Source organism: Pelodiscus sinensis, chromosome 14 (genome assembly GCF_052426305.1).
Source record: "Pelodiscus sinensis isolate ZL-2025 chromosome 14, ASM5242630v1, whole genome shotgun sequence".
Classification (NCBI taxonomy): domain Eukaryota; kingdom Metazoa; phylum Chordata; order Testudines; family Trionychidae; genus Pelodiscus; species Pelodiscus sinensis.
Window position 1 is genome coordinate 6,461,770 of NC_143065.1, and position 21,057 is coordinate 6,482,826.

At 45.7% G+C, this 21,057-nt stretch overlaps 1 protein-coding gene across 2 annotated transcripts in view; it reads right to left on the reverse strand.

Annotated features, from left to right (window-relative positions):
* Positions 1–21,057, reverse strand: part of TBC1D2B (TBC1 domain family member 2B) — a 65,451-nt gene that overhangs the window by 21,256 nt on the left and 23,138 nt on the right. For both annotated transcript variants that reach the window (XM_075897627.2, XM_075897628.2), the window contains exons 4-8: positions 8,522–8,685; positions 6,760–6,986; positions 4,815–5,207; positions 2,092–2,202; positions 702–895 (exon numbers count right to left, since the gene is read on the reverse strand). In XM_075897627.2, the coding sequence (XP_075753742.2) occupies positions 702–895; positions 2,092–2,202; positions 4,815–5,207; positions 6,760–6,986; positions 8,522–8,685 (1,089 nt within the window). The remainder of the gene's footprint in view (positions 1–701; positions 896–2,091; positions 2,203–4,814; positions 5,208–6,759; positions 6,987–8,521; positions 8,686–21,057) is intronic.

Genomic DNA, 21,057 nt, shown 5'->3' on the forward strand with positions numbered 1-21,057 from the left:
TCATCCCAGCCAGAGCTTTGTCAAGCCAGGACTTAAAAACCTGTAGGATGGAGATTCCACCACCTCCCTAGGTAACCCATTCCTGTGCTTCACAACCCTCCTAGTGAAATAGTTTTTTCTAATATGCAACCTAGAACCTCCCATGCTTCCCTGAGTTTGAGGGCTATTGGCCTGTAGTGAGGTGGAGTGGCCACCCAGTGACCTACAGCTCGGGTGGGCAGATCCCGGTCCCATCTCATCACCTGACAGGAAGTCAGGAGGTGGGGCTAGAGCTATAAAAGGCTACTTTGGGAGACCAGTCAAACCCCAGCCACCAGAGGAGCCACATACCTGTCCCATCCTCCAGAGCTGGGAGGTGGCTGTGGACCTAAAAGAGGCTGGGCCCACAGACTTTGACCTATAAGAACTGCCAACCCTGCCAGAGGTTCCAGTCCTGAACACTCTAGAGGACCTGCACTGGAGCCAGGTATGCCTGGAGGGGGAGAGCTGAAGTAACCCAGGGTATAAAGAAATCTAGGGTATAAGTATACTGTTTAGAGGAGAAATGGAGGATGAGAAAATACTATATATTCATTCTCCTGAAGTACATTTAGGATACTTAAGACTTTACAATATCTATGAAGTTTCATATCTGAAATCTATTCTCCACCCACGCCTCCCTCCTTGATTCCCTCCAAATAATTAATTAGCCTCAGGTTTACCTGACAAGGAAAGGTTTAAAGAAAGCTTGCTCTGGTTGATCACTGTGGTCCACTTTCAAAGCATCTTCGAGCAATCGGTTAATGACATCACGAGTAGGGCTCTGTTCCTCAGAGCAAACAGGAGTCTTCATTTCTTGAAGCAAGATCAAGTATTTACTTTCTATCTGACAAAGTTTGGCTTCCAGACTAGCGCACTGTAGAAAATAACATGCCAAATTACTATACTAATTTGAAACACATTTCTAAAGATCTGGTTCAAAATTCACACAGCCCAAACATTAAACAAATATAGAACCTGAAAAGAGTCAGTTTTACATGCCCAAATTGCACAAAGTAACTCAAACATTTGAAGAAACATTCTGAAATTGATTTTAATTTTACAATACTGTTTATGATAGCAAATACTATAATTAAATGCTGCATACTTAGACTAAAATGGATCTTAACCATCACTACTTATTGGATGGGGAGACTTGGGCTGAGTTATATGACAAGTATTAGCATAAAGGTTTTTTTTGGGGGGGGGGGGTTGTGAGGGGCGGCAGGGAATTTTAACAAAATCCACTCATTCACTAAGAAGTTATATGGATGGTAGCACCAATCTTTTATACTCTTGTAATTTAAATAGAGTTGATATTTTAAAATGTCAGATGATGAGTGCATGTAGTCCTCAAAGTTTGACAGATATTCATTAAAACATCTTTAAAATGATAAAATATTTCAAAATTCCTTGCTGCTTTAATTATATATTTTCACTCTCTACACAGACTCCTCCAGAGCACAGCAATGATCTGAATATCCATGCCAATACCTAGTCCCATCATCAAAACCTATTGACAGTTTCAGGGCCGGCTCGAGCCATTCCTGTGCCCCGGGCAGCGGGTGCGCGATGCATGTGCGGCTTTGCCCCCCTGGAGCACAGTGCCTGATGGCAGCTCTAAGGGGCGCCGCGTGGCCAGGCGCATGGTGACCCTTACAGCTGCCATCAGGCGCCCCTCATAGGTTGGTGCCCCGGGAACCTGCCCTGCTAGCCCCCCCTTAATCCGGCCCTGGACAGTTTCATGGAACTGTAATCTTAATCTCAAGGAAAGAGCTTTTTTGCATGAAATATTCCTGGACTTTACTAATGAATTATAAGTAAAGTCATACAAATCTCTGAGAAATCATTCATTCAGCAAGATTAAATAGACTGTAACAAGCACAGTAGCTTTCATCAGAGTCATCACTAAAACTGATATGAACAGTTCCATGTCTATTGTATAGTGGAGTTTCTTTGGCAGATATACAAATTAAATTGCAACACCACGATGGAATATCTCCAGTATCTATTTTGGACCTTTTCAAACAGAAGGAAAACCCTTCAAGTATAACAAAGCTGGTTTAATCTGACCTTTGCCATCAAATCTCTTTCCCTTGTTTCTGCATTTCTTCGTAGAGCAGAAAGTTCCAAAATCTCCTTATTTAAAAATTTATTCTGGGTTTTGTAACCTTGAAGATTGTCCTGTTAATAAAAATAAGAATTAATGTTTACCCTATATAAATATTGACATTTAAATTTCTGCTTTACAATATACTGCAGGATTTAGGATGAAAAGACATTATGAGACCTTATCCTGACCTGAAGAAGAGCTCTAATGTAGCTTGTATCTTTCGTCAACAGGAGCTATTCCAATAAATCCTACCTTGGCTCACTACTAGATCTTGTCAGTTAAATATCACTACTAAACCAGATGATAGTATTTTCTAGCCTTACACAAAAAAACCAAACTTACATAGACTTCTCATAGACTTTAAGGTCAGAAAGGACCATTTTGATCATCTAGTCTGACCCCTGCACAATGCAAGCCACAGAATCTCACCCACCCACTCCTGGAATAGTCCTCTCACCTATATCTCAGATATTGAAGTCCTTGAAATGATGGTTCAAAGACCCCAAGATGCAGAGAATCCTCCCGCTAGTGACCTGTGCCCCATGCTACAGAGGAAGGCGAAAAACCTCCAGGGCCTCTGCCAATCTACCCTGGAGGAAAATTCCTTCCCAACCCCAAATATGACGATCAGCTGAACCCTGAGCATGTGGGCAAGACTCACCAGCCATACACCCAGAAAAAAGTTTTCTATAGCAACTCCTATCTTCCCACCATTGGCCTATTTACCACTGATAGTGAAAGGTCAATTAATTGCCAAGATCATGTTACCTCATCAAACCATCCCCTTCATAAACCCATCTAGCTTTATCTTGAAGCCAGATAGGTCCTTCGCCCCCACCACTTCCCTTGGAAGGCCGTTCCAGAACTTCACTCCTCTGATGGTTAGAAACCTTCGCCTAAACCATTGCTAGTACAAATCTGCAGGAATAGGTGTAATGGGTTCCATCACATAGATATGCTAGTGACTGTCACTTGATGTGCTGGAATACCATTGAGCCAACCTTCCTGCCCTCGTGGGTACTCCTCAAGCCTCTGTCTTGCTGAGTCAGGCCTTTTGACACAAGAGAGGGTCATAGCCCTCAGTAGTATAATACAGATGCTGAGACTAGCTCAGCTCTGGGAAAGCTCAGTTACAGAGACTCAATTCAGCACCAGGTGCACAGCCTTAATGGTACTTGAATGCCAGATAAATCCATCTTAATCTGTAGAGTTTTATACAAGGTAAATTCACGTTGTCTGTCCCTTTTTTCACAGAGAGACACATGCGTGGCTGCTTCCCCCGCAATGATTATTTACACTGGGTTTATTAATAAATAAAAGTACTAGGAGACTTAATTGCCCTGATCTGTGGCCAATCCGAGACATGTGGCTAGCCTTCCTGCCTGCCAGCTTCTCCCCGGGGCCAACTTGGGGTGGGGCTGGCCCAGGGGGAAGAGGGTGACGGGAACCCATGGCCCAGTCAGCAGCTGCTCCCCAGGGGCCAGCCCATGTCAGAGGGGACCACATGCCATAATGGACCAGCACAGAGGGGTCTGCATGGAGGCCAGCATGTGCTTCCTCGGGCAGGCTGGTGTGTCAGGAACTGTGCTGTCAACACTGGCTCCCACCTGCTCCCCCATGCTACTGCTGCCTCTAAGAGAGGTGTCAAGGGATACAGGTGGCTCTGGGGAGCCAATACACATGAGGAGCCAGCTCCCTGCATGCACCAAATCCCACCTGCCCTCTCCCCGCACACTGCTGCCTGAGGCAGGCGGGCGAGTGAGACGATAAGAAGCAGCTCTGTACCAAAGCTCTTACCATTTAGGAGTCCTTGAACAAATGGACTCACTGACAGATGGGCACACACTCACAAACTCTCTAAAATATATAGTAGATAAAAAGTGGGATATATGTGGTTGTAAGTAATACAACACAGAACAATGTTGCTAAGCAAAATAGAACAAAAGATGCCAGGTAAGTTTAATATGCTAAGAAACTTGTTACGTGTAATACCTTATCCTAACAGTAGTTCTAATCATCTTCTTTCAGAGCCTGGAAAGCTGCCAGTCTGGACCTAACCACTTTTAATGTTAAGCTTCAGTTGTTTCTAGTAGACATCTTAGATGGTAAACAGGAGTGTTCTCAGGACTGGTGGTCACACCTCTAGGGGCTTCTTTCTTAAATAGGTGAAAATGGGAAGGCTTTCTTTGATGGCAAACCTGCCCCCCTCCCTCCATATGGAAAAATACTAAAACGGATGGAGCCCCATACCAGGTAATCTAAACATATGTTCTTGTGGGGTATTAGCTCCTCCTACAGCCTGGCCTGTATGAAAAACAAACCTTTGAGTCATTTTACATTGAGCTTTTATTCCCCCCTTATACCTTTTTCTCTACTCTATTTTTACCATCTGTTTTTTCTGTTCCAAACTCTACCTTTAAATCTTTGTTTTCTCTCCGCCCCTTGTCCCCCCATTTTTTGTCCCTGTTTTCTGGATTTTCTTTCATGGTAGTTTTCCTCCATACAAATTACCGTATTACTGAAAACATGCTATAGTGTACAGTGAACCAACACAACAATTTAATGTCTATAGATTATATTGTCAAGCAGGCAGCAAAATGTAAATCCCAAGCTTCACTTGGAAGAAAAAAAAAATCTCATGGGTGTGAGGATTCTGGAGCAATGAGACACACAGCGGTCTTACTTTTAGTCTGTCCAGTTCCTGTAGCTCCTTGTTAAAAGAGCATGACATGGAAAAATTTGCTGTTCCACTTTGGGAGGATGGATTGTCCTCGATTTCACTGAGCTGATGAGAGAGTTTCATGATCACTTCATCTTTGGCTTGAATTGTTTCCATTAACATACCCAGCTGCTCATTGAGTTCTCCAACTTTGCATTTCAAATTCTTTACTTCCTGCTGGAGACTATCTTTTTCCAGATTTAGCTTTTCAAGCTGGTTGTTGAGACCCAAAATCTGAGAATCTTTTTGGTGTAGCAGCTCTAATTTGTCTTTTGGAACCCCATCACAAAGAGAGCTTGCAAAGTATTTATCGTACTGGGAAGACCGGACTGTCTGCTGCAAGAGTCGCACAAGTTCCTGAAAAAGAATACAGTAAAGTGAGGGTGAATAAAAGGCAGGAGACACTACAGCCTAAGAGCACAATTAGGTAAAACAAAAGAAAAGAGACTTAGAATATAATATGAATTAACAAGTGCAAATGGAATAAAGTCAGAGGGTTTTTGGAGTCCATTAAAGTCCATACCATTAACTGATGTATGTACTAAGCTATATTTTGTGTGAGTGTGTGTACGTGTACACACACACACACACACACACACACAAGCTATATTATACATGCAGAAAGCAGTGACAGCTGTGGCCCATTAAGTAGCTGAAGGGTGGAACTAAGTTCATTATGAGGAAACCCACCAAGCTATAATTTTCAATAGGATGTAACAGGTTGTACTTCTGAGATAAAGGAATGGACCTCCTCCCACAAACTGAGATGAAAGGGAGAGCCTAAAGATTAGACCAGTGTTCTCTCCAGGGGACCCAGTGGAGGGGGATCTGGAAGTTCCCAGTGGTTTGAAGAACCATGTATGTATGTCTAGGTTGAATCAGGGCCTCGTAGCAATTGCAGAGATGCTGGTGGGTTATTTTGTTCCCTAGCATGAAACAGTATACAGCAGAGAGAATCTACACAACCTACAAGTTTCAACTGCTACAAAATGCAAAGACTGTTGACTCATATAGGTTACTGAGGTGCATCCATCTGGTGCTCAGCTCCCAAAAGAACCCAGTTCAACATATCTGTCCTGATATGCAAAGCCCTCTGATAGAATAGCTCTAGCTTTCTTTAAGATTCTTGGCCATGGAAAAAGACCAATGAAAATATCAACCAATTGGGAGGAGATTGGTGAGTGTAGAAATAAGAATTCTCAAAGGAGCTGGATCTAAAACAAGGGACTCACTCCTAAGAGAGTGACTGACTGCAATCTCAAGTAAATGTGGAACTCATTTAATTGATTTCCCCTCAAAAGGTCACACGGGAAAATTCAAAACAACCTACCTCAGTCTAATAAATATGGGAAAAACAGAGTTGTTGCTTCTTGTTTCCTATGCATTTAAAACTCTCATTGACATCAACATGATATATGTAAGAATCTACATAGCGTACTGCTGGTATAAGACTTGTACCCTGCTCTATCAAAACCTGCTGGTGATCCAGACTGAATGTAAAATTAGACATGAAGATCTTGGGGGGGGGGGGGGGGGTTTCTAATGTGATAAGAAAAGAGATGGATCTCAGATATCAGGAGTTCTTTTGGGGGAAAATAAAGGGAGGTTTCAGATACAGGCAGTGAATTGTCTTTAATTGCCTGCAGACACACTCTGGAAAGCTAGTTTCAGTGGGTAAATAAGGGAGAACACAAAAGCCAAAAGAGCAGTTACTAAACTCTACACAAACCAAGACTTTTTCCATCTCTGGGTACACTTTGAGACTTTCAAATGTACAGGTATATTTAGTATTGGTGTTTGTTACCAGATAATTAACTAACAACAAAATTAAATAATTAAAAAGGGTGGCTTTATTCTCAGTATTATCAGATCTGTCCACAGTTGTGCTTGCTCTTCTTGTCTGAATTACCTTTTGGCTTGACAAATCTTTCTTTAGCCTTTCTAGCTCTTCTTGCTGATTTTGAAATTTCATTTGCATTTCAGAAGCTAGTTTGTTGCCATTCCCAGAATTCCATTCAACTGGAGAGGAGTCACTGCTATTCCGATTTTTGCTAGATCCAATCATTTCTTTCAATGGACGTCTGGCTTTGTGTGGAATGCGGCCCAGATCAAATGGAAAGGCTGAACCAGTCACTCCTGTGTAAAACAATTTGTTCTACTTCACATCTTTTAATAAAGAGGTTTCAATGCATTCAAAATTTCTTTATAAAATATGTCTGCCCTTGCTCATTAAAATTAGACTTCTACTGAAGTTTAAACAAACCCAATGTTGAGTATGGCTCATTTTCTAAATTGCTTCCTACAATATCTCTTTTGGCATTAAAGGTTTTTTTTCAGAGAGACCATAAATGTGAGAATGAAGAAATAATACATTTGGTGAATTAACCAAATTTTACATACTCACTACAAAAATGAATATTCCAAGTCACCAGTTTACTCTGCCGTGGAAGCAAACTACAGTTAACTGTTAAGGTTTCTTTGGTTCTAAACAACTATGGCCCTTACCTTAAAATCAGACCCAACCAGGCACCATGTGCAGCATCATTTAAGCTAGTGCTCTGCATGGTTGTGAGGGTCCTCCTGAATGAAGCAGATTGCCAGGATGAGTGCCTTTGTTTAGGCAGAAGAATACAGGTTGGCCCTCCCTAGTCTGGCACCCTTGGGACCTGACTGGTCCCAAACAAAGATTTGCTGGACCAGGAGAGGTTCATTCCATCATGGCCTATGGTGCCCCACTGCCCCTAGGCTAGGGCTCCAGCCTGGTTCCACTGCTGATCAACTCCTGCTGCTGCCAAGGCCATAACACCATAACCAGAGCACCCTGTCTACCACTGGGGCTGGTGCTGCATGGCTGTGATGGGGCTGAAGCTCTGTGGTCACTGGGCCAGAACTCCCTGTTGTGTTGCCCCCCCATGGGGCTCTCAACTAATTTGGCGGTCCCCACTACAGCTCTCCTGCCCCACAGCCACACCTCCCTGTTCCTGGGCTCTGTGGTCCAGTAACATCTATTGTCTGTGCCAGAACACAACATTGTCAGACCAAAGAGTCGTAATAGACCACAGGAGGCCATAGAGTCCAACCCCCTGCCCATAGCAGGACCAACCCTAGGAGGGTATAACCTGTACTACATTAACTAATGCTTCATGGCAATCAAGAGCGCTAAAGAGTTTTGCAAATTTTCATGAAGGCTACTCCAAAAATGTATGACTATAAGAATTAATCAAAGCACAGATGCATTTCCCACTCTTTATTCCCCCGCACTGCCCGATCAAGTAGCAGCAACCAGGATGCTGTTTTTCCACTTTGAACGAAGAGTGACACCTCTGAAGTCTGAAGCCAATAACTCCCATGAGTGGCTGGCTCTAGATAAGATTATAATCAAAGATCCTGACTCTTTCCTTTCCTCTTGTAGCACTGCACCTCAACAACAAAACAGGAACACACCTGCACAGGAAGTCAAACACAAGAGACCTCTCAAATACCTTAGTAACATATACCACAGAATATAGTACTATGGACAAAACATTGGTTGACCCTTGCATGCATCACAAGGAGATAATTTCATGTAGGGAAAGGACATCTGTAGGCACAAAGATTTGGCTTGCAAAAAATGACTGAATTCTTGTTATATTTTCTGAAGATACAGCTAATGGTATGGTCTCTTCTGGTACCTTTGTTTCCTTCTGATGCATGCTTCCGCCTTTCTTCCAGTATGATTGACTCCTCTATGTCCTTTGGGGTTGGATCTAACATCTCCCACTCTTCGTTAGTATAAAACACACTCTTACGATTTTCACTGTTTCCTTTCCCAGATCTTAAGGAAGTCATTGAATTTCTGTGGAATAAAGAAAATAATTACAGTGATGCCATTTATCAGAGAGGTAGCCGTTTTAGTCTGGATCTGCAAAAGTGATAAGGAGTCCTGTGGCATCTTATAGACTAACAGATGTATTGGAGCATATGCTTTCACGGGCAAAGACCCACTTCATCAGATCCATTGTCTCTCTTGTGGGGTGGGGGGTCATTTTCTTAAATGTATCTTTTGAGTTACATCAACATGTTCACAGCTTATGAAAACCACCCACACAACATACACTTTCAAAACACCTCAAATTATCCTCTTTGTTAAACAGACCCTAAAATTAAAAAAAAAAAAACACCAATGCTAAACAAAATGCAAACAAAACAAAAGTAGTCATGGTCTATAATACCTGCTATCAGGATTTAAGCACTGATTACAATATAATTCAAGGGTAAGACGAGCGACTTAGCTGCAGCACAAGGCACTGTGAGGCAAATGACCAGAATACACGAGACTCCAATGGCTCTGCTTTATCATGTGTTTTGGCAATGAAATACTTGTGTGTTTTTTTTTTTTCTGTGGAATGGTTTTTAAAAATTTTTAAATAGTTCTTTATTTTCAATTTAAGGTAACTTAAAATAAAGGGGATTTAAACAATAGGGAGTGTGAAGATCAAAAGACCATTTTGTACTATTATAATATCTCATACTGAAACATAAAACTTGGGGTTATCCAAAAGCTGAACGTATTGTAGTTACACAGATGTTGAGCAGAGAAACTCTATGCTAATTAGAATGCTGCTAAGCTATCTGCCAAGGACTTGCAGAGGCAATCCCTGGGGTTCAATCTTACAGATCTGTAGGAAGTTTAACCTATTAAGTAGAAGATGTTATGCCATAGCAGCATACTAGTCACAAAGGCCTAACCAACAACACATTAATATATTTGTGCATTTCTTGCATCTCAAGCCTCTTTCTAAATGTAACACTGCTACATTTAAGGATCAGTTAACTTAAATACAATGTTTAATCCCCAACCTTGAAGAATGGAGGTTTCACCTTCACCCTTCCCTGAAACCTGTTCACCTCCCATTTAAGCAAAAGTAATTGATTTACAATGTGCATTTGACCACATGGGTGTCTCACTATAGAGAATTTGCTGGCTTAACACAATGTTTCCCTAAAGTTCAGAGGATTCACATATCACAATGCCCATGATTCCAAATAATTTGGTTCAATTAAGCAGTCTGATAATGGTTATTTTGATACAAAAATAATGAGAAGACCAGTGGCACCTTAGAGACTAAGACAGCTTAGGGCATAAGCTATCATGGGTAAAACCCACTTCATAGGATGAACTGAAGTGGAAGTTACAGAAGCTGTGTCTACACTTGCACTTTGCCAAGAAAAACTGCCTGTAAATGACAAAAGCCACCGAGTGTCCACATTATAGTGTGACAAACATCACTTGAATTGGCATTTTGTTGTGACAGAAAACTTCCACCTCTGCAAGAGACTTTTATCACAATGGTGTCGACAATCATGAGGTGCGGATCAGGCAGATTGTGTGTCAAGTTTATTGAACTCAAGCAGGTATCCCACAGTGCCCTATTTAGCCACTCTGACATCAACTTGAATTCAGCCGCTGTTCACTCACATAATGTTTATAGGTAAAATGCTCCTCTCCCTCCTGCAAACCCAACAAACTTTAAATCTATTTCCTGTGTCCCAGGCATACTGTGTGGGTGGTCCTCATGGCATCTTCAGGAAATGGGTGGCATCTCTAGACCCAAATGCTCACCTGCTTGGAGCAATGCAGAGCTTTTGGATCTAATCCATGCGTGGGGTATTGATTTGCTACAACTAGAGCTGCAGGTGACCCATAAGAACAAGGACATGTACACTTGAATTTCTCAAGCCCGGTGTGCCAAGGGGTATGAGTGAGACACCCTACAATGCAGAGCCAAGCCTACCACAAGGCAAAGGAGGCAAACAGACAGTCTGGTGGTGCACCCTTAACATGCAGATTTTATAAAGAACTGGATGAAATTCTGGGTGGGGATCCAATGACCAAACCTAAGGACACTGTGGATAGTTCTCAGAAAAGAGCCAGAAATACTTGTCTCAGATACAGAGACACAAGTTGATGAAGAGACTGAAGAGGGCCAGGAGGAGAGGGTCAATCTAGTGGCAGCCTGTGTGCCAAGCAGCGAGGAACTGTTCTCAAACGATGTTTGTGAGGATGCTCAGCAACTCATCACAAAGAGACGCCTCATGTTGAAGCAATGGAACAGATGCAGGGCATGTAGCTGCACAGGCAGGTGGGGTTGTTGGCGGAGCAGGCTGGTGCTGAGGCCATGCAAGACAGGATGGAGGTGGTTCCCCAGCGTGCAGTTGCTGTGCAGGCGGGCGGGGTTGGAGACGGAGCAGGCTGGTGCTATGGCCATGTGGGGCAGGATGGAGGTGGTTCACTGGTGAGCAGTTGCTGAGCAAGCGGACTGGGTTGGGGCCTGAGCGGGCAGTGACTGTTGCTGGCCATGTGGGGTGGTCTATGCAGTGGTTGGCGGGGGGGGGGGGGGGGGCAGAGAGATAATACAGGAAGACCACTTCACTATGGCTAAACACAGCACTGATGCAGGCAAAGATAGCAATAGAATCTTCCTGGGAAACAGTGTCAAGGATGTGTCAAGGATTCGCCTGATGTACTTATTTATTTTTCATGGAGTTCCATGGCAGGGCTGCCTTTGCCCCACCCCTCTGGTACAACACTTTCTCAAACCAGCCTCACCGTGCGCTGCCAGCCCAGGTTTGCTTGTTAACTTCAGCAGAGGTATGGCGGCAAGAGTGATTGCCAACTGTGGACAAGTGTCGGATAATTAAAAATTGTTTCCTTTTACAAGTGCTGCACAACTGTGGTCTGTACTTTTGGGGGTGTTAAAATTAAAACTTCTTTCCCCCCACCACTTCACCCTTCAAATTAAAAACACACAAACCCCTTACCATCATATAGAAGTATCTGCAAAACAGAGGCCTGCTTGACTCCAGCAGGATCCCAGGAAGTGGGATTTTTTCCCAGGGGCATGCATATTACAGACAAGACTAACAATTTTATCATGAACAGTACAATAACTATATTGGTAATGGTTACTTTCTGTAGACCACACCCCGAGGAGTCGGCCATCTTGCACAGCATCATCAGATAGAGGTTGGCAACTGAGAACAAAGAAGCCAAGGACATGTGATGATATGCTGAAAGATTTGTTAGGTCACTCCTCTGTTCAGTAAGAGAAAAGAGAACAAAGATGAGCTGTTGTTAGAGAGCTAAGGGACCGGGAAAGAGAGCACAATCGAGGGAAGAAAAAAAAAAGATAGAGTCAATGAACAGTCAGGAGACCACTGAACGCATGCTCCAGATCATGCAGGACCAAAAGGACATACTGAGAAGCATAATACTCCTAAACAATACTAGAGACCATAACATAAGGCCCCCCCAGCCATAACTCTTAGCAGCCGCACCTCTGTCTCCCCCCCATACTGTCTTGCATAGCTGCAAAGGTGCAATTCTGCAACCAGCAACCCGTCTTCCTTAACACACTCATTGCAGTCCAGCACTCCACTTGCACTCCACTCCCTGTGAAACCAACAATGACAACTGGATGTTGGCACAGCTGTGAAGTCCATAATTAGGAATGCTGCAATGCGTGATGTTTTCTGCACAGTGCTCATGATGTTTTCTGCACAGTGCTCACAGTGCCAGAAGTCTGAGGTCCGTGTTTTATTACTGTGATTTCTTGAGTTGGTGTGTAATCCAGAAACGCCCAGGGACATCTGGGAAGAAAACAGATAGCTGACTGGATGTTTTTCATGGTCCCATCATGCTTAGTAGTTCTTTGTGTGTTCCCATAGGGCTTAACACATGAAGGTGACATAGCAATGTGCGATGCATGCCCACAATGCTTTGCTCTTTCTGTTGACAAGGGAGCTATAGATGTGGTCATGAGCTGTTGACAGCAGGTACCTGAAAAAATGGTTTGACGTATTTCTGGTTATGGAGACTCCTGCCAGTTGACAGCACTTTTGTTGAGAAACCTTGTTAGCATTAAAAAAAAAAGTGTAAAAAAAATGAGTGGTCCTATAGCTTCTTAGAGACTAACAAAAATTATAGATAGTATCATGAGATTTTGAGGGCACAACCCACTTCTTCAGATGACAAATATGGAGCAAGAGGCACAGAGGGAAAAATAGAAAGCAGAGAAAGAGGGGAGAAAGGGAGGAGGAAAAAACCCCTGTTAATTAAAGCGTCTGTGCTAAATGAGGCTAGTAGAGTGGGCAGTAAGTGTCCGACATGGACAGAAGCAGAGGTATATATAAAAACAACAAAAGAAAAAAGTTATTGGTGTTAATGAGGCAATCAAGTCAGGGTGGAAGTTGACGGAGTTGTGAATATCAAAGAGAGGGGAACTTGCCTTTGTAGTGGTTAAACCTTATTCAATTTAACCGGTTAAGAATTAGTTAATATCCTTATTCAATTCTAAATTGATTGTACTGAATTTGCAAATGAACTCATTCAAACTCTGAGATTATTACATTACATTCTTTTAAACAAGCAGGGCTCTACATTAACAAATGAGGCTGCAAAAACTGTCCACATAGGGAGGAAAGACTGTAGCTGTGAACTTTTATCTGACCCAATTAGTTTTTGGTGACTTTAAATTGTTAAAAGCAGATTTAAATTGAAAGCAGCTTCTGGCTTAAGCAAATGCAATATGCACACACAGTATATATTAAACACTCTCATCACTTCCATCTTATGTCTTTACTGTTGCGCCAGACATATGCAGATATTACCCATACGTTAAAGCTCTACACAAAGAACAACTGTGATGAAATTGTGTTGCATAGCTAAAGTAGCTGGGATGATCTTCTGTTTAAGACTCTGACCTAGAACTCAGCAAGTTCAGACTCCCATTACTGCCACAGACTTCCTCTGAAACCTTATATAAGTCCCCTGATCTCTGTGCCTCAGTTCACCCTCTGCATTAAAGGGTTAACAAGTAATCCTGTACCTAATAAGGTATTGCAAGAAGTAATTAATCAATCAATCTTTGCCTAAGGCCCACTACAAAAGTGCTGAAAATCACATTATGGCCTTTAATAAACATTTGTTTTTTTAACATTTTCCTTCCCATTTCTCTACTAGCTAAACATCTCGGGTATTTCTAGATTTCCCATCACATCAACATCGCACTTATCCATCATTAACTACTGTAGTATAGTAAAACTCAATTCTAATCAGATTTAGACACTGATTTTTTATATTATATTTCTATTTTACATTTATTATTATAAAGATGTCATTAACTACACCTTAAGGATCTGATGCCATAAGCTCTTTAAAGCAGAAATCCCTCACACCTAATCAGAGTTCTACATTAAAAGAACATTAAGACTGCAAAGTTCAGAACTCAAAAGTCAGGAAGTTTAAATAAGGTTGCCTGTGCAGTCTTCATTTGGGCCCCGATGCATATGCATTATGATACTTTAATTACACACAATCACATACAATTTTTTCACAGGACGGCACCTTAATCAGTACCCTGAATCAATAGTTCTCTGAAGAAGTGGGCTGTGCCCACGAAAGCTCATGATACTATCTACATGTTTTGTTAGTCTATAAAGTGCTACCAGACCATTTGTAGTTTTTAAAGTTTATCCTGTAGGGCTCGTCTACATTGGCCCCATTTCCAAAAGGGGCATGTTAATTTCAGAGATCGTAATAGGGAAATCCGCGGGGGATTTAAATATCCCCCGCGGCATTTAAATAAAAATGTCCGCCGCTTTTTTCCGGCTTTTAGAAAAGCCGGAAAAGAACGTCTACACTGGCCCAGATCCTCCGGAAAAAGTGCCCTTTTCCGGAGGATCTTATTCCTACTTTGAATAAGATCCTCCGGAAAAGGGCGCTTTTTCCGGAGGATCGGGGCCAGTGTAGACGCTCTTTTCCGGCTTTTCTAAAAACCGGAAAAAAGCGGCGGACATTTTTATTTAAATGCCGCGGGGGATATTTAAATCCCCCGCGGATTTCCCTATTACGATCTCTGAAATTAACATGCCCCTTTCGGAAAAGGGGCCAGTGTAGACGTAGCCGTACAGACTAACTCGGCTACCCTCTGAAGCAATAGTTGTCAGTTAATGAGCAGCTATCAGGGATGTGAAAAATCTCAGCACTTAAACAGTTACATGCATCCACAGCGTGAGGTGGCAGCCAGCTCCCTAGGAGCCACCGTGCACTGGAAGTCAGCTTTGTAGCTGGCTCCCAGCGCATACTGGCTGTCATCTGCTGGGCCTGCTCTAGGGAGCCAGCTACCACCCAACGCTGCTGCCTCGGATACTGCGTGGCAGCGTCAGCCAGCTCCCCAGGAGTGGGACTGTAGACAGGAGCCAGTGCGCATCAGAACATGGCTTAAAAGCTGACTCACAGTGTGCCGCCATGTAAATGTTAACTAACTGATAAGCCCAGTCTTATTGGTTAACCATTTAAACCAGGGCTGAGCAAAATACGGCCCAGGGGCCAGATCCGGCCCTTCAAGCCACAGGATCTGGCCTGCGGACACCCTGCCAGGACCCTCAGGCACATGCAGCTGCCGCAGTTTAAAATACAGTCCCTGCGTGTCTCTGCTCTGTAAGGAGGGAGAGGCTTCATGTGATCTCCCCACCCCCAGCCCAACCCTTAGCTTCTATTGGCCAGAAACCACTGGCCAATAAGAATTGACCTCAGCCAATCTCTCAGCTCCTGTTGGCTGGCTGTTTCCAGCCAATAGGATCTGAGAGATTGGCCTGAGAGACGGGGGCAGCAGGCGTTGAAAGCCACATGGAGGGAACAGCCTTTATTTTTAAGCGGGTTGGGGCTGCTGCAGCCTGCTGGCCAGGAGACATTTAGGTAAGCGCCTCCCAGCCAGAGTCTGCCTCTGGCACCTTAGCCCCCCTGCATGCCAACTCCCTCCCCCAGATCACCATCCAAACCCTCTGCATCCCCTGCCCCAAGTGACAATTCCCTCCCAGACTCTGTACCTCCTCCTACACCCACCCCAGGCCAGAATCCTCTCCTCCCCTCCTCGACCCTACACCCCAATCCCGACCCAGGTCACAACCCCCTCCTCCACCCAAATACCCTCTCAGACCCCACACTGTCTCCTGCACCCCAGTCCCTTATCCCACGTGTCCTTCTGCACCCAACCTCCAACCTAGATGCTGCATCTCCTCCATTGAAAAGTGCAACCCTTGACCACTTACCAAAATCTTGGAGTGGCCCCCCCCACCAAAATTATTGCCCACCCCTATTTTAAACAGTTATACTTTTACATCCTTAGCAACTACGCAACATTTTATTTTATCATTATTCGCGCATGGTTCTAGACCTCATTTGCTGCATGCTCTTCAAAACTTATTGTGAAGACAGAATTATTAATTTCCTCATGGGTTTTTCCATGGAGCTCATCTCTGTGATACTGAGATGGGGGGACTCACCCCCGCACTCCCAGCCTCAGGAACCGAGGCACCACGCCCCACGCACAGGGTCCGCCGGCGCCGGGAGCACGGCGGCAAGGGCCATGGAGCCAGGGCTGACCGGCGCGGTCTCCACGCATGCGCCAGCCGGCCAGGGAGGAAGCCGGCGGGCGGTAGGACCCGGGAGCAGCCCCAGCCGGGGTAGAGAGCATCAGGACACTGGGCAGGGAATTCAAAAGGAAGGAAGGGAGGGCAGAGGAGGGGAGATTCTGCTCTCAGCCTCCTACACAGGGCCAGCGAGGAACCACGACAGTGGCAGTGCGGCGCCAGAAGCAGGAGGGGAAGAGACCGGCGCCGGCAGACAGCCACCAGGAGAGGGGGATCGGACGGAGGAGCGTGGGGGCGGAAGCTTCCGACAGGCAGCAGTGTTCAAGTGGCGACACGGACGCACTGACGCGGACCGAGGCGACCAACCAGGCAAGCGAGCCCTCGGGAAGTAGGTCGCAGGGAGTGGACTGCAGGAGCCGAGAGGTAGAGGCCGGGAACAGGGGCGAATCGGGGCCAGCCGGGGCAGCGTCCCCTGAACTGAAGGCGCTACGGGACCCGAGACACAAACCAGTTACAGATATGAATAATTCAAAAACAATAACTTTATCTTCATGAAACGTGACATGATGGGGCCTGTTTTTAGGAATGTTAATGGTTAACCTGTAAGCCTCACCCTTAGGAGTAAGCCTTGCCAGTTATGGTTAACCAGATGGGGCTGGAGCAATCCCCGTCCCATCCCTCTCTCCGCAGGCAGGGGGCTACTCCAGGTCCGCTGGGTCTGCTGTGGGGGGGGCATGCTCCATCCTGGCTGGAGCAGAACTGCCTCTCCCCCCCACCTATTCAATCAGTTAACTAGTTAAACTTAACTTTTAACTGGTTAACTAATTCAAGGGGATGTTACATCCCTAGCTTCCCCAGCTGTAAAATGAAGAGACCAAGAGACCATGGCCCTGAGTCCTCAGACAGGGCTCAGTCTGGGAGGAAAGGGTCAGAAGAGCAGCAGCAGGCCATGAAAGAAAGGTCGGGGTAAGGCCCAAAGGCCCAAGAAATGGGGATGCCCGCACAGGGTATTGATGCTGTGCTCATGGGGAGATAGGAGATATAGCGGCACAATGCCCAAATATAGAGGAACCTATGCAGTTCAATCTCAGGGATTTGAGGGGACCCTGCAGCCTGATAAACCGCTCAGGATCGGGCAAGGCATTCGGCTTCCTCCATTGCTGGCCACCAACTGAGATCCTAGCTCCAGCCTTTGTACTTCTGGACCCACCCCTCGGTTTCCTGGGGGTGGGGCTGGGTTGCTCTGGTCCCACACACCAGGGTATCTTAGGGAGATCTTCCTCTTCTGGGGCAGAGGGAGGCCAAACTACCTCACTACAAAAACCTTTCCATGAAATCTGATAGGCAGAGAAATCTGAAGTTGGAAGGTGTATCATGAGGCAAGAAGCTGCAGGAAGAAGGAGGTTTCATACTCAAAGCTGAGTTCAACCACTGCCTGTGCCAAGGAGATCCTGTGTGATGCTAAGCAAATCACTTAAATCAAACTTTCCACAGATAAAAAGCCTCAGAGGGGAAGCTACGTTAGTTGGTCTGTAACTTTAAAAACAAGGAGCAGCCCTGTGGCACGGTAACCCCACTCCTAGGTCCCAGTACCCTGCTCAGTCCTTTTTTGGGCAGTGTCAGTCCTTTGCTATTAGCCCTTGGCAGGGTTCAAACTTTGGTCTCAAAGGCATTGGGGCTAGTGTCCCAGGGTCAGCCTGGGCTGCAAAAATAGTCCTTTCCAGCGCCCAGCTGAGCTCTTAGGCTGCCAGGAGAAGGAGGGCCTAAAAACCCCTGTTTGGGGCTCCTCACCCCCACTTTGCTATTTCTGGCAATGTTGCTCTTATCTTTCTTAGTCTGCTCGGTCTCCTCTCACTCCATGTGCTCTCTCACTCTCCCTCTTCTCCTCCCTGCAAGGAGGGCTTCCTTTTAAAAGGCTCCTGAGGTTGCCATGGTGAGGTCAGCTGGCGCTGACTGATTTACAGCAACCCTATCTCCTTTGCTCCTTGTTGACCAGGGCTGTTGCTGCCTTAGAGCTGCCTTTCTCTCTATCTGCAGTGGTCCTCCAGTCTGACTCTGTCACACATCCTCCACCCCTGCTCAACACTATGGGGTTGGGCTACTTGGGACGGCAGGGAGTGCATCCTTGACAGGCCATCTGCATTACCGTGCTTGTCTCCGGCCCTGTGTTGCACTCGAAAGTGGAACGGTTGAAGAGACAGAAACCATCGTGTTACTCTGGCATTTTTGTTTTTGTTCCGGTGCATCCATTGTAGGGGCGTGTGGTCTGTAACAAGGGTGAATTTTTGTCCGAGCAGGTAATATGGCAGACTCTCCGTGGCCCAGTTCACCGCGAGGCACTCTTTTTCAAGGATGGTGTAGTTTCCTTCCCTTGGGAGGAGCTTCCGGCTCAGGTATAGCATGGAATGCTCTTCCTCTCTGACCATTTGGGACAGCGTGGCACCCAGTCCAACTTCAGAGGCTTCCGTCTGAAGTAAGAACTCCTTCTCGAAGTCAGGGGCTATAAGTACCGCGTCACCACACAAGGCCGTTTTCAGGTTGATGAATGCCTTTTCTGCCGCAGGTGTCCATTTCACAACCTTTGGGGAGTGTGCTTTTGTTAGGTCTGTCAGGGGACACGCTCTGGAGGCAAAGTGGGGGCTAAATCTCCGATAGTACCCCACTAGTCCAAGGAACATCCAGACCTGCTGTCCGGGGCCAGTTCTGTATTGCTGCTACCTTATTCAGCTGGGGCTTCACTACACTCCTCCCCACAATATCCCCCAGATATATGGCTTCTGCACACTTGCAGGGTTTGCAGTGAGGCCAGCTCCCCTCAAGGTGTTTAATACGGCCTCCACCTTCTCCAGGTGTGTGCCCCAGGCTGGGCTATGGATGATGACATCATCATGATATGCTGCTGTGTATACACAATGTGGCTGTAGTAGCTTATCCATAGGCCTTTGGAATATCATAGGGGCCCCAGGTAACCTGAATGGGAGGACGGTATATGGATAGAGTCCCTCAGGTGTGGAAAAGGCCTCTTCTCCCTGGCTTTCTTGGCCAAGGGGATCTGCCAGAATCCCTTGGTTAGGTCACGGGTAGACAGAAATCGAACCTTTCCCAGTCTATCAATCAGCTCATCTATCTGTGGCATGGGGTAGGCATCGAACTTGGACACCTTGTTCAAATTCCTAAAATAATTACAAAATCGGAGGCTGACATCAGGCTTAGGTACCAGGACGATTGGGCTGAACCATTGGCTGTGAAATTCTTCGGATACCCAGTTCCAGTGACATCTTTACTTCCTTTTTAACCTCCTCCTGCTTTGCCTCTGGGATCCAGTAGAGCCTTACATTGACTCGTACGCCTGGGTCTGTGATGATATAATGTTCAACTGCAGTGGTCCTGCCAGGCTGTGTTAAGAACACATCTGAATGTTGCTCGAGCAGATTTAGAACTTCCTCCTGTTTGTCCGGGGTTAACTCTGGGGAGATCCCCATCTGCTTCTGTGGGGTTTCCTCTGCGGTCACTGTTCCCAGGGCAGCCAGCTGTACTTCCAGGTCCCGCCAGAGTTTCAACAAGTTGATGTGGTAGATTTGTTCCGTCTTCCGGCGACCCGGTTGTCACACCTTGTCACACCTACTTCTCCTAGGACCTTGATCAATTCATAGGGCCCCTGCCACCTGGCAAGGAGCTTGCTCTCTACCACTGGGACTAATACCATTACTCGATCTCCCACCTGGAACCTCCGGACTGTCGCTCGCTCGACAGTTGTAATAGCTCTGTTGGGCCTCCTGGGCCTTTTCCAGGTACTCCTGTCCTTATTTGGAAGACATGCTCAATAATACTGAGTCCATGGTTTGGCTGCTCCTCCCAAGCCTCTCTGGCAAGGTCCAGGATCCCTCGGAGCTTGTGCCCGTACAATAATTCAAATGGAGAAAACCCAGTGGATGCCTGAGGAACCTCATAGATGGCAAACATGAGGTATGGGAGTAGGACATCCCAATCTTTCCCATCCCAGCTCACCGTCTTCCGGATCATGTCCTTGAGAGTGTGGTTGAACCGCGCAACAAGGCTGTCTGTCTGTGGGTGGTAGACTGACGTCCTCAGGGTCCGGATGTGGACTAGCGCACCGGTCCTTCATTAACTTAGAGACAAAGGAATACCCTGGTCTGTTAAGATCTCCATGGGTATCCCTACTCTCAAAGATCTGGACCAATTCCCTTGCTATGGTTTTCAAGTGTAGATTTTGGAGGGGGCACCACCTCCGGGTAACGGGTGGCATAATCTAGGACCACTAAGATGCTCCAGTGCCCCCGAGAGGACTTCTCCAGTGGGCCAACTAGGTCCATCGCCATACACTCAAAGGGGACCTCAATAATAGGCAGAGGCACCAGGGGGGCACTCAGGTGCGTCCGGGGTCCATGCAATTGGCACTCGGGTCAGGAGGCGCAATATTTCTGGACTTCCAAGTACACCCCAGGCCACTAGAATCTTCTCAAAATCCGATCCGGGGTTTATCAATCCCTAGCTGTCCGCCGAACAAATGGCTCTGGGCCAGGTCCATCATGTCTCTCCGGTGTTTCTGGGGCACGAAGAGTTGTTCCACTATTGGTTCCTGGCCTGGAATGACTCGGTATAGGAGATCCCTCTTGATTATATAATATGGTCTCAAGGCCTTGCTTCTTCCCTCTACTGAGACCCTATTTACCTCGATTATTTTCTTGCGTATGTTCTGATAGATTGGGTCATTGGCCTGATCCTGCCCAAAATTCTCAAGTGAAGCCCCTATATGCCTCAGCTTTGGGATGCC